The 12674-nt window shown below is 31.9% G+C and overlaps 2 protein-coding genes across 3 annotated transcripts; one reads left to right on the top strand and one right to left on the bottom strand.

The window, feature by feature from the left end:
- Window positions 1–12: 12 nt before the first annotated feature.
- LOC130448142 (mitochondrial inner membrane protease subunit 1) lies at window positions 13–556 on the top strand. The gene has a single exon (XM_056785377.1). The coding sequence runs from the start codon at window positions 13–15 to the stop codon at window positions 454–456; it is 444 nt and encodes a 147-aa protein (XP_056641355.1). The 3' UTR covers window positions 457–556.
- A 935-nt stretch (window positions 557–1491) lies between these two features.
- LOC130448139 (constitutive coactivator of PPAR-gamma-like protein 1 homolog) lies at window positions 1492–11620 on the bottom strand. 2 transcript variants are annotated; one of them, XM_056785367.1, is made up of 13 exons: window positions 10901–11620; window positions 10562–10848; window positions 9646–9792; window positions 9418–9588; window positions 9024–9329; window positions 8866–8965; window positions 8633–8800; window positions 7754–8011; window positions 7310–7698; window positions 6343–6646; window positions 5921–6282; window positions 5216–5298; window positions 1492–5146 (listed from the first exon to the last, which is right to left on the bottom strand). In XM_056785367.1, exons 1-13 carry the CDS (start codon window positions 11109–11111, stop codon window positions 5011–5013), a joined length of 2922 nt encoding a protein of 973 aa, XP_056641345.1. In that variant the 5' UTR covers window positions 11112–11620; the 3' UTR covers window positions 1492–5010. The 2 variants fall into 2 exon arrangements, with proteins under 2 accessions (XP_056641345.1, XP_056641346.1); XM_056785368.1 differs by having other exon boundaries at window positions 7754–8005; window positions 10901–11606.
- Between the last annotated feature and the right edge of the window lie 1054 nt (window positions 11621–12674).

Below are 12674 nucleotides of genomic sequence, written 5' to 3' on the forward strand. Positions count from 1 at the left end.
AGATTTGGTGAAATGTTAAGTAATTTTTTAAGCAATTTTAGGAACATAATAAAATACGGTTGTTTAGCTCACTGCACTTTTCAATTCGTTGGAGATTTCGTAGTATGTTCAGGTCCTTCAATGGAACCGACTTTACATTCAGACGACGTTCTACTTACCGAACACGTTTCAACTCTGAGAAACAAAATAAATAAAGGTGATATAGTAATTGCCAAATGTCCTACGAATCCTAACCAGCAGATATGTAAAAGAGTAGTAGCTCTACCTGGAGAAAAAGTTAAAACTGGTTTTACATCACACGTATATGTCCCTATTGGACATGTATGGTTAGAAGGTGATAATTCGTATAATTCTTTAGATAGTAGATCTTACGGACCCGTACCGCAAGGTTTAATAAAAAGTAGAGCTGTTTGTAAAGTTTGGCCTCTTAAAGATCTCTCTCTACTAGTAAGGTAACAAATTTGATGTATTTATGAATTGTACGTATAGACTGGATTTGTGCACTGCATTATATTTAAGTATTAATAAAAATTAAATATTGAATTTTTTAAAAAACGTTTTGGTTTTTTCTTCTTTTACTGTTTGCTGTACCTCATTTTAAAAAATAAAATTATATTGGGAAGTTTATTATCATTCATTAAAGAAACTAATTTTATTTGGAATTTGCATAATGTTTATTAATGATTGAAACTCGCCTTCACGCTGTAAAAAGTATTAATTTAATACAGGGTGTGGTCGAAAAATACATGAACATAAAAATAATCGTTTTTGAACAACTACTTACCTTTTGCGTTCTCAAACTTTCCTGTAGCCCCTTTTAAAATTTGAGTATATTTTTATATTTTCAAATCTAAGAACGTCGTTTCATTGTTATTTTATTAGAAATATGCAATAATTCCGGTCTACCCCTTAAAAATTGTAAATATAATACGAGGCGTGGTTGAAAAATAAAATTAACTATTTTGAACTACTATTTTTTGCTTTTAATACAATTATTCCAACATCGAATCAATGACTTGAATGTTTTTAATATGGTGCAACCTTAATAGTAGAAAATGTATCAGAAACTACCCTTATTATTACATTTTTTTTATTTTCGGAAAGAGACATAAGTTGCGTTGTGCTAAATCTAGTGAATAAGGCAGATGTGAGTAGAAATTTTATCAGAAACATGAAATAATTCCGGTCTACCCTTTAAAAAATTGTAAATATAATACGAGGTGATGTCAAAAATAATTTCCTGAATATTAATTTGAATTGATATAATTTAAAATACTGTCCTTTGTTTCCAATACAGATTTTATCATTTTCTGAGTTTCTCTGACATATTTTTCAATGGGAAACAAGTCAAATCTCGACGCCGCAAACCATTTTTTCTCCTTTTGTAAAATTCCGAGTCTACTTTTTGTACATTTTCATTTGTTTCTTTAAAATTGTAAAAAATCGAAGATAGTATGCGGGAAAGGGATAAATGAAACTATAAAGAATGGTTCAATTGTATACTATATATCAAACAAACTCTTTCAACTGTCTTAACCACATCCGTCTGGCAATCCATACAAAATTTCATGTTTTAATTCCTTTTTGCCCATTAGACTATAAAAACTGTCGTACAGTTGAACGGTAGTTTTGTTTTTTATATTTGAATAATTATTAAGAAAAAAAGTGACACTGGATCATGTGATTTCAGAATAAACATCAAGACAACAGCATTTTGATTAGCAAAGTCATTTTTTTTCCATAATTTATATCTTGAAACGCGCATAGAGCTTCAAGAACAAAAAAAAATTAAAAATTATATATTTATATATATATATATAGGAGCGATATTGTCCCAAGTTTTCCAAAATCACCATAACTATTTCTAACCTTTTAAATATTTAGTTACGTTTGCCCTTTGACCCATAGAGCCATTATACACATATATATCGAAAAGTACATAACTTGAATACAGAAAAAAATTAAGAGTTAAAATCGTTTAACAACTTCCAAGTTTATATAAATTTAAATAATTACAATTTTTCTTATATCCCCGTAGTAAAATAATTTTATATCAATTTTTAGTGAATATTCCTAGAAAATTTTATAGGATCGATAAAAAAAAGTATTTAAAATAAGATTTGGTAGTTTTAGTATACGAGGGGTTTTTGAAAATTTAATGCACAATTAAATTGAAATAAATCGATAGAAACCAATAAATAATCGTTTTTTTTATAGTTTTAAAACTAGTAAAAAACACTCGGAAGAAGTTAGGAGTTTTAACCAGAATATTATTAGAAAAAAAATTTTTTTTACTGCTACATTTCCGAAATATTTCTAAATATGTATGTAATAAGCATTGATTATACTATTTATAAGTTATAAAGTTTGTTTTTTTAAAAAAAAAATGAAGCGAAGGTTACCGTTTGATATAAGAAAAAAATGTTACAATACAAATATTTGGTAAACCCTCGTAGTTAACGATAAACTAAAAAAAGCAACTTATACAGAACAAAAGATATCAGAAAAAAGTGAAAATTATTTATATGTTGAATGCTTTCGAAATTTAAGATGAGATAACGATTTAAAAAAAAAATATGTTCTTGAAGGATCGACATCACACCCCCTTTTGACTATATATAAACAAAAGGCGTATCAACATTTTTTTTTTCAATTTCGAAATCTGACCTAAATTTCGTTGTACACATGAACACCGAAAACAAAAAAATCAAAGCACCAATTTTACAACATAAAGATTATATATGGTTCACATCCGGTTACGGATGAATTTTTCTAATTACACTATATTGTGAGCTAAATGATTGTAATTTATGAACTACAAAGTGTAGGGGTACGGCATTAAACAGCTACTATCGAAAGAGGTGACAATCGAACCGGCGATCCGCCAAATATTGAAATGTTATAGTTCCCCGGTGTAGATCTATGGTTTTCCCATCACAAATTATTGGAAAAAATTCTTCGAAACCTAACCACGGTTCTCCTAACGCATTCCGAAATGGTACCAACAGATTACACTTGTAGATCTATGGTTTGACAGATGTACAAACCGTCAAAACTTTCTAAATATTTGGGTACATTTCGTTAGAATTTGAATTATTATATATTCGTTTTATAAAATGAGGTTAAATCGCATTTATTGAAACGAAACGTAGATCTACGGTAATACACCAGTTAGTACTTGCCGGGTGATAGATCTCTGGGATTATTGGGAAGTAGTACTCGTAATGTTGTAGATCTGTGGTTCGTTCTAATATGCGCATGCTGATTTTAATGTTCTTAGATCGCGTTTTGTTGAAGCGAAATTTGGATCTATGGTAATATACCAATTGTGGTACTCGCAGGTGTATAGATCTATGGTTCGTTCTAATGTTGACACGTTAGAAATTAAAGTATACGGTTTAGATCTATGGTTTCATACTATTTGACGTCATCTTCTTGCAGTTCCAACAAATAATCTTCACTCAAATGTAAGGATTGATCAAAACATTGGGAACAATGCTCATTTTACTTGCACCTCGTAGTTTACAGTTTCTAATTACTATTTGTACCACTACGGTTTCATTAAGACATTGAAAATCGTGCGGATTTTATAGTTTTCAATTAATTTTTGTACAAACACCGAAGAATGCGTTCGAAATTTTTAATTTTCCATCGGACATCTCGTGTAAATCTATGTAGATCTATGGTTTCGACATTTTTTGTATAATTGTTCCCGATCGCCATCGAATTTTTCTAAACAAAATACGTAGATCTATGGTTTTAACAGAAACGCGGTCATTTTCCTAGCGGATCGCCATACGCAGTACGATTTCACCTCCCCCTTTTCCATTAAGAAAAATATTTGTTTTACTTTTGGATAAGCAATTTATATTTCGTTCGATGAAAATGAGAATCATCGTCGATTCTTCGTATTATTTCCATTCAAGTGGTTACAAAGAGATTACATTTTTTTTTTTCGTACGAAAAAAAATTAGTTCCATTTCGAAAGCTGTATTCGTCTCTCCATGAGCAACAAGAGCGCGGCAATTATACACCTCGATGTATATCATCGAGTAGATTATGTAAAATCATTTACTGTTTTGCGCAATCGCACAAATTTGGGCAATTCCTTTATCCGGGAAGCGGTACCGTCGCGGATAAATAGTTTTTTTTTTATTGGGGTAAGGGGGGTTTTAAAGTTGAAATCTGTATATTTCAACTCTCTCGGTATATATGTCATCGTTTCTTATCAAAAGAAAATTTTTATAAATGCCTGTTGTGTGTATATATTATATATAGCGAACCATCCTTTTAGAAAAAAAAAAACACCATCATTCACGTCGCTAAATCTCAATAGCGCCTTTATCGATAGATCTTTCTAAAACGTATTATAAATACCATAAATATGATCACAGCGACGCTCACAGCGCCCTCTTCAGTCAATATATAATTATATAACAGTCGTAACAAACATAGAAAAATATACAAAGCTCTCGAATAAATCAGTCCTTACTTTTTGAACACGGGACTCGAGCAGCAGTGACACCTTCTAAAATACTTTTTACTCTAACCCTGTAGTAAAAAATGTCTGTTAGCACTTTATATAACAAAAAAGTAAATCAAATAATTTACTTTTGTCCGGTCGTTTAACCACAAACGACTTGACTATTTGTTTTCATATAAAGCCTATTTCAGTATATCGATATCGTTAATACGAGCAACAAAGTCGCAACTCCGAATCGGAGATACGACGTTCTTGCTACTAATCGACGATTTTTTACGTTATTGATGAGTTACTTTTTTGTTTACATTCAATTTAAATCGATTACAATCGAATTAAAAAAATGTCTTTCACTTCATAAATCGATTTACCATTTATTTCAAAGCGTCTGTGTTTAAACCTACTTAAATAATAAAAGAAAAATAATAATAAAAAAAATTAAACATGCACTCGTTAGCGTTCTGTTCACTCGCGATTTGAAAAAAAATAACAAACGAAAAAAGAAAAAAAAATGGGGAGGTTTGGAAAATTTAATCGGTGGGTTCGACTTTACACGGAGCGTCTCCTTGTCCTTTATGTTCGACGCTCTCGGCGCAGTCTTCTTTTTTCCCTCCCGATCCGGTGGTACCGTCTTCTGCTATTACCACATCACTTACCGGTACGTCACTACAACAAATATCAAAAATAATTTTGTTATCACCTAAATTAAAAAAAAAAAAAAAAAAATTCACATACCCGCTATCAGTTTTAACCGTCAAAGCTACACCCTGTTGCTTTTGCCCCTTGTTAGATTTGTTGGTATTCCGCTTTTTATTCACCTGCAAGAAGATAGTGGAATGAATAAATATCGCATTTATCCCAATATCCCAATAATCAACCCCTTTTCATGATACACCTTCCCATGTCTTGTTTATACAAAAAATTTTTCTTTTGTACCAAATTATGCATAATTGTTTGATTGATATTGTTGTAGATAATAAAGCAATTCTTAGAGATATTGATATGTTACAAATGAACTACTGGATCATATAGTTCTAAAATTTTCTTATCGAATATGTTGTCAAACATTTTTCCTTTCAACTACTTGGTTAAATAATTTATTGAAATCCTTCATTATTCGCTAACGATGTTACAAATGAACTACCACACCTATTTTTACATATATAAACTGGTTTTTTTTGCTTAAAACCAAAATACCGAAGTTACAAATGAACTACTGAATATATTTCTTAAAGTTCGTTATTAAATATGTTCCATATAAGCTATTTGAATAAACAAACCGTTGAGAAAGAAACTTTTCAATGTTCTAATGGAATAAACTATCGTGTGTTATCTTATATATATCTTATATATCTTATCTTTAACTCAACGGTATATTTTCCGGACATAAAACTACGCCGGTGAATTGAAAAGGGATTTTTTTTGGTTATAAAAACTTACCTGATTCTTCCTAGCATTGACGGGAAAAGTGGGCATCCCAGGTTTCCGATTTTGTCCTCTACCTCTTCCTCCGTAACTGTTCTGGTATCCTCCTCCGCCTGACATTTGGTTACCGGCACTTGTATTTCTTCCTCTTCCACCTCTAGCCGCATAACCTCCCGGTACCATTTGTCTTACACCACCTTGATAACCGTAATTGGCGCCCCACGAGCCGACCACGACGCCGGCTACTTGAAGTTGACCACCCCTAGACGGTATTGGTCTTTGACGTAAGGACGGAACTCCTCCGCTTCCTCCTCGAGACGATTGTAGATTTAAATTGGGTAAAACGTGCGGAGGGGGCAGCGTACGGAGCATAGTTGCTACGAGAAAAGAAATTAAAAAAAAAAAAAAAATTAACCCTAAATTTGATTTTTACTTACGTCCTGCGAACGGCGGCAGGGGTACTTTCGCAAATTTAACATCGAGACCTTCCAATATGGCTTTTCTCATTCTTTCTACTTTAACTACTCGTTCGATGTAGTTCTCGCAAACTTCGAGGATGTTTTTGGCATGCGCCGATCTAGTTAAAGTATAGTGGAACAATTTTCCATCGAAATATAACCAAGGACAACACATCAGCCACGGAAGAGGCGCACCGCACGCGTCGTTGGCTATCAAAGCCATATCTACCCCTTTCATAAACAGAGCTGCCAATTGAACGCCACGACTCGTCACAACATTCAACTAAAAACATATTAAACGTAATACAAATGAACTACTTTATCAACCACTAGATGGACTACGCTATTACAATAAAATAACTAACGTTTTATATGAACTACTGACTTAAAACAATTAATTGAACTTAAACTGACAACCATGTTCAGTATTTAGCAACTTTTTTTTCAATTATAATGGAACTACTCAGAAATTTTCAAATTACATCATTAAATATATTCTTAAACAAGTTTCAAATGAACTACTTGAATAAACAATTCAACACAGAACCAAATTTTGCTTAGAATTTTTATTATTAAACCTGTTGCATATGAACTACTCTACCACTTGCGACTTGTATGAACTGTTTTTTACTCAAATCAAGCTTTTCATTGTTATGTTACAAATGAATTAAAAATCATAAATTTCTATAATTTTGTTATTAAATAGGTTCTCAAAAATGTTTCATATGAACTACTCCAATAAACGGATTAACAAAAAATTCACTACCAGATAATAATGTTGTATTTGAACTACTGATACCAAATTTTCTCACATATTTATTGTTTTTAACATAAAATATTGATTATAGGTTCCAAATGAACTATTGATACCAAAGAGCATCAACTACCCCTCTAAGCTGTTACATTTGAACTATTTTAGGTATTGAAATTCATAACAATATCTTACCGTCAATTCTTGCAAATATTGCGGATTCATGAGGTTCGGATTGAAGGCGTGACATATGAAAGCGTCCAATTCGTTTCGACGCATAATCGGTTTCTCTTGAGACATGATATATCTCAAGACGCAAGCCATGATCAACATGTGTTGCGGTACGTAAGCCGTATTTAGAATCAGAGGCGTATCAGAATTCAAACAGGATAACAGAGCGCGCATCCTACGTCTTTTGTCGTCGACTGAGGGACCGAACCATAGGCGTTGAAGTGTCGGTACTGCCCAAGGTAGAGGTTCGGCTTTCACTTCTTCCGGACGTTGGTACGGATTCGAACGACTATAAATCCATTCTTTCACTACGATTTCCGGTTGCGGGGCGTTTTCCGGCAAATCCCCGGATTCTAACAAAAATTAAAAATAAATTAGAATCGTTATGTCTTCAATCGAGCGACTAACCTTTTTTCTTGGTGTGTACGTATCTCAGGTGATGTAAATTGAATAGAACCGCGTAAATTCTTTGTCTCAACAGTTGGTAAATGTCGTGAATGGGCGGGAAATCCCTGTTGCTCTCGTCTTCCATTAAACAGGGTAGTCTGATTTCTTGTGTGCTCAATACGTGCAATATCAACGGAGCCATTAAACCTTTTTGATGACGAAGGGATGCTGTGCGCAAAACGTCCGGGGATACTGGTGGTGTAATTACATTACCTACAACTGAAAATTAGAAATCATTTATAGAATACAGAAATTTAGAAGGTTGGTAGCTTTAAACCTTCGCAGAGGGCAGTTTGGGGACTTAGTAGAAGGAAAATTGTCTTCTAACTGAAATAATTCTAAAACCAAAAAGGACTAAATTAAAATTAAAGGAAAAAAAAGATCAAAAAATACAGAATTAGAAATACAAAATAAGAGACAAAAGAACTACTATTAACTTACACTACCTCTAAATAGAAGGGAGAACCACAAAAATTGAAGCGGAAGAGGGAAAAGTGCAAAATTACAGATAAAACCAAAATAGGGGACAAAAGAACTACTATTAACTCTACCTCTAAATAGAAAACATATACATAGAAAGAAAAACAAAATAGGAGACAAAAGAACTACTATTAACTTACATTACCTCTAAATAGAAGGGAGAACCACAAAAATTGAAGCGGAAGAGGGAAAAGTGCAAAATTACAGATAAAACCAAAATAGGGGACAAAATAACTACTATTAACTCTATCTCTAAATAGAAAACATATACATAGAAAGAAAAACAAAATAGGGGACAAAAGAACTACTATTGACGCTAGTTATAGAAAATATAACATTTTCGTTATTTTTAATAGTTACCTGATGTTTTTGCTTTCGAGATTCTTTTCGAAGTAGTAGTATTATTGGAGGAATTGGCAGCCTGGTTGCTAGAAGACATACCAGCGTCATTCTTCCCTGAAGAAGATGAAGAAACAGAACCATTAGAAACGCCATTGAATCTCGAAGAATCAGAAGAATCGTCCAGATCTAGAAAAAATCAAGAAAAAATAAATTAATTCAAGAAATATTTCACTCCGACATTATTCACTTACATTTATCATTTGGAGATCCTTTCATGTCTCTATCCAATCCGTTGAATTCTCCAATTACTGAATGCGCCGTCGCTTGCTTGTAATTTTGTAAAGTCTCACGCTGTAAATATCATATTACAATAAAAAATGAATTTGATTATGTCGAAATTGTTTCTTACTTCTTGTTCGGTGGTTTCAGAAGCGAATCCAGACGTATCCAAATCATTATCTTCAGATTTAGAATGTGCAGTATCATTTTGTTGCGATTGATTGTTCTTTTTGGGTTTTGTTTTAACCGGAGGTGTGCAGTATTTCAAAAACCCGCTGGCAGTACCGTTTAAATAATATTGTACAGATTGTCTAAATTTTGAAGCACGCTTATCCTCCAACGAACCCAGTACAGCTACAACTAGAGCGTCCATATTAGACGGCGATGGTAGGTTACTAACAAATTCAGCTAATTTCTTGATATTATTTTCTGGACCCTGAAATAATTGGAATTTTTGATTATTTGTGAATTATGTGTAGTTGTACGTTTGAACTACTACATATATATGATATTTCAAAACATACATTTTCAGCAGTAACTTTAGTTAAATTCAATTTCTTGTACAAATCTTGTAGGTCAGTTTCCGGCAATAAAAAGTTACCAAGCAAAGATGCCATGATACAAACTTGTTCTTGTGTAATTTTCAAAGTTTTCGTCAGTTCGCTTATCATATATTCCTTAGTTTCAATAGAACCCTAGAAATAGAAAAGTTTAAACAGATTTTATATTATTTGTATATAAATTGATCATACTTTGTATGTCAGCTTGAGATTTTCAGATGAAAAATATCTAGGAGGATCGAATGCAGCATATTCAGCATCATCTGCCAACAAACCATGAAATCCGTACTCTCTACAATAGGCTATAACTTCTTGATGATGGTCATCCATAGTACACATCTTGAATAAAATTGCTGTATAACTATTTTTTTTAATAATAGCACATAAAAATAAAGTAGTATGTAAGTAGAATAGTATGAAATCGTTTTTTATAAATGGGATGTCATTGGAGCCTATTTTCTACAAGTACCAAGAGATGAAAAGATATTAAAGACTAAATTAGCTGTGTAACTGATACAAATTCAGCCCGTTTTTATGTTGCCTGATGACATCAAACATTTGAGCAAAAGTGCTTGATCGGCTTTTCAAAATCATCAAAAATTATTTACAAAATGATTGAAATTTAAGCAATAATAAGGCCAGCTGCAATCCCTGACTTAGAATTCCATAGATCTTCTCTGGAATGTAAACTATTGCCCTTTTTAATGAAATCTCCTTCACAATTTATGTATATGAGCTAAATATAAATATTTTTTGCTCAAGTTCATTTTATTTTTGCTGCGTGTATGTGTATATGAAAAACATACAAACAATACCATGTTGTTATTAATTAATGCACCAAAATGAAACAAGTTGTGTCATAAATATGATTAAATTCACTAAAAACTGGTTTCCCGAAACACTTTTTTCTAAATTATAGAGGGAAATGAAAAATTCTCACAATATAAGTATATCTTGTAAACCTACATTCTTATGTTTTAATTTAGCCTTTAAAACGAATTTTTATCTAATTGAACTGCATTATTGATTGTTATTTATGCAAATTTATTTAAACAGATAGCAGAAAACGAAATTTTATGAGTAATAATTGATGTTATGGAAAAATTACCACGGTAACTCCCAAATGTCTTAGTGCCATTCTAAGAGCAGATCTAAGGCAAGTCGGCGGTGTCCACCATACTTTTGGAGGTGGGGTTGCTTTGGTATTGATATGCTTCAATACCATACCGACTTTTTGCCGTACGTTAGCTTGTTCCGCAATCCATTCATTAATCCTACATTGTTCGATTGTACCATTAAATACCACAGCCAGTTCAATATTACCACGTTCGATAGCTTGAGTCAACAGAGACAAAAATTGAACCATACGATTCCACTGGCCACCGCAAGCCCAATCTACAATTTTAATAAATTAAATGCACACAACTAATAAGTATAAATTTGTTACCTGAAAAATATCCTCCATAAAGTCTGTCTAAACAATTTTCTGCATCCACGATTAGTTTTAATTTATTACCAATCGGTCGAATTTTCCTATTCGTATTATGTGGTTGTTGTCTTTGTGTTACATTTCTAGCAATTTTTAAAAGATCAACAGAGACAGCTCCTCCTTCAAGAGAAGGACTTTCTAAAAACGTTTGAAGATCGTCGACACCCATTTTTATAACTTAAAATCGTTCCTAATTCAATAACTTTGTAGAAAACTAAAAAAAATTCACTGGAATATTTTCAGTTCAATACATTATGAAACGACCGCCATTATAACTACTATCAATCAAGTTTTTTTTTCTTTTTATAATTCAAGTATCGAAATACGATTGACACTCCTATCGGGCGGGGTGCTAAATAATATATTAATTAAAAAACACAATTAACGTTAACACTTGAGAATTCTATTGTCCTAGTTGTAAATAAATAAACTCATTCCCGGACGCCCTTCATGTTTGGAAACTGCCGGTAAACCTTGTTGGCCATTTTGAAACAATAATCTTTTTGAACATCAACCAATAGATATGAAACTGAGCACTTTTATTTTCATAAATGAAATAATTAAATAGATAATTTTACTTATAATTACTGAAAATAATTCAAAATATTATTCTTTGCAGACACTCAAGAACGAAAAATTAACTGTTTGCCGGAAATTAGATACATTGTTGAAGGAACTACGCAAGTCAAATTCACAATGGCGGATATTGTTCTATAATTTTTATTCAAATAATAGCGGGAGTTTTATTGTTTAGATAAAATAACTTTAAATATAATATCAAAACGCAAAAATTCCAATACCTTAAAATGTTACAATATTGATGAGAATCATTATATGTTTGTTTAATTTTAATATATTGTGAATTACAACTCCACTTTCGTTTCTTGGGTGTACAACTTTGAACAAAGCTTTGTTCGTTTCGCATATTTATCAACTACAACAATTACGTTGATATAAATAAAGATATGTAACTTGTTCATAGTTCATAGTAACATATTATTAATTATAAAATAACGACCTTCAATTTATCGAATTTAAGAGTGAAACGGTGAGTTAATCTATTTTTGACGAAGACAGGTGAATCAATAAATAAATTCAAACGAACACAACAAACCTCATATTCGTTTCATATACAGGATCGTCTTCAGTATTAACTTTGATAATTTAAGCAATAAAATTTATTGTAATTTCTATAAGGCGAATTGAAATAAGTAGTTTGTATTAAAATAATTTCCAAAAAAAATGATTGTTAAATATTTTAAATAAAGAGCATATATAAATAAAGTTGTATTAATTTTTGATATGTCAACCGACAGTTATAGGCCAGCTCTGATTATTAACCATGGAATTCTAGGACGTCCCTTAAATAAACACAGGTGTAATCACATAAAATTGACTGTGATTAAAATCTAAGTTCGAGAATCGTAAAGTGTATCAATTACATGGTTACATGCTGGGAAACTACTCTGTCAAGCACCCCCTTCTATTTAGTTATGTTTATTCAGGAGATTGGTGGTCGTAGATGGATGAATCTAAGCTTAGGCACGTGGCTAGTTGATATTCAACACCAGTTTTAACCACTAATTTGGTCGATGGGATGAAAATACATTAAATAAATAGATTTTTGATCCCTTGCGTCTACAAGGCTTCCAATAATATATACAGGGTAACACGAAAATTTTTTAATAATTGTCTATTTAATTAGATCGGTTTTTGGGCTACAGAAAAATAA

The sequence above is a fragment of the Diorhabda sublineata genome, chromosome 8 (assembly GCF_026230105.1).
Source record: "Diorhabda sublineata isolate icDioSubl1.1 chromosome 8, icDioSubl1.1, whole genome shotgun sequence".
Classification (NCBI taxonomy): domain Eukaryota; kingdom Metazoa; phylum Arthropoda; class Insecta; order Coleoptera; family Chrysomelidae; genus Diorhabda; species Diorhabda sublineata.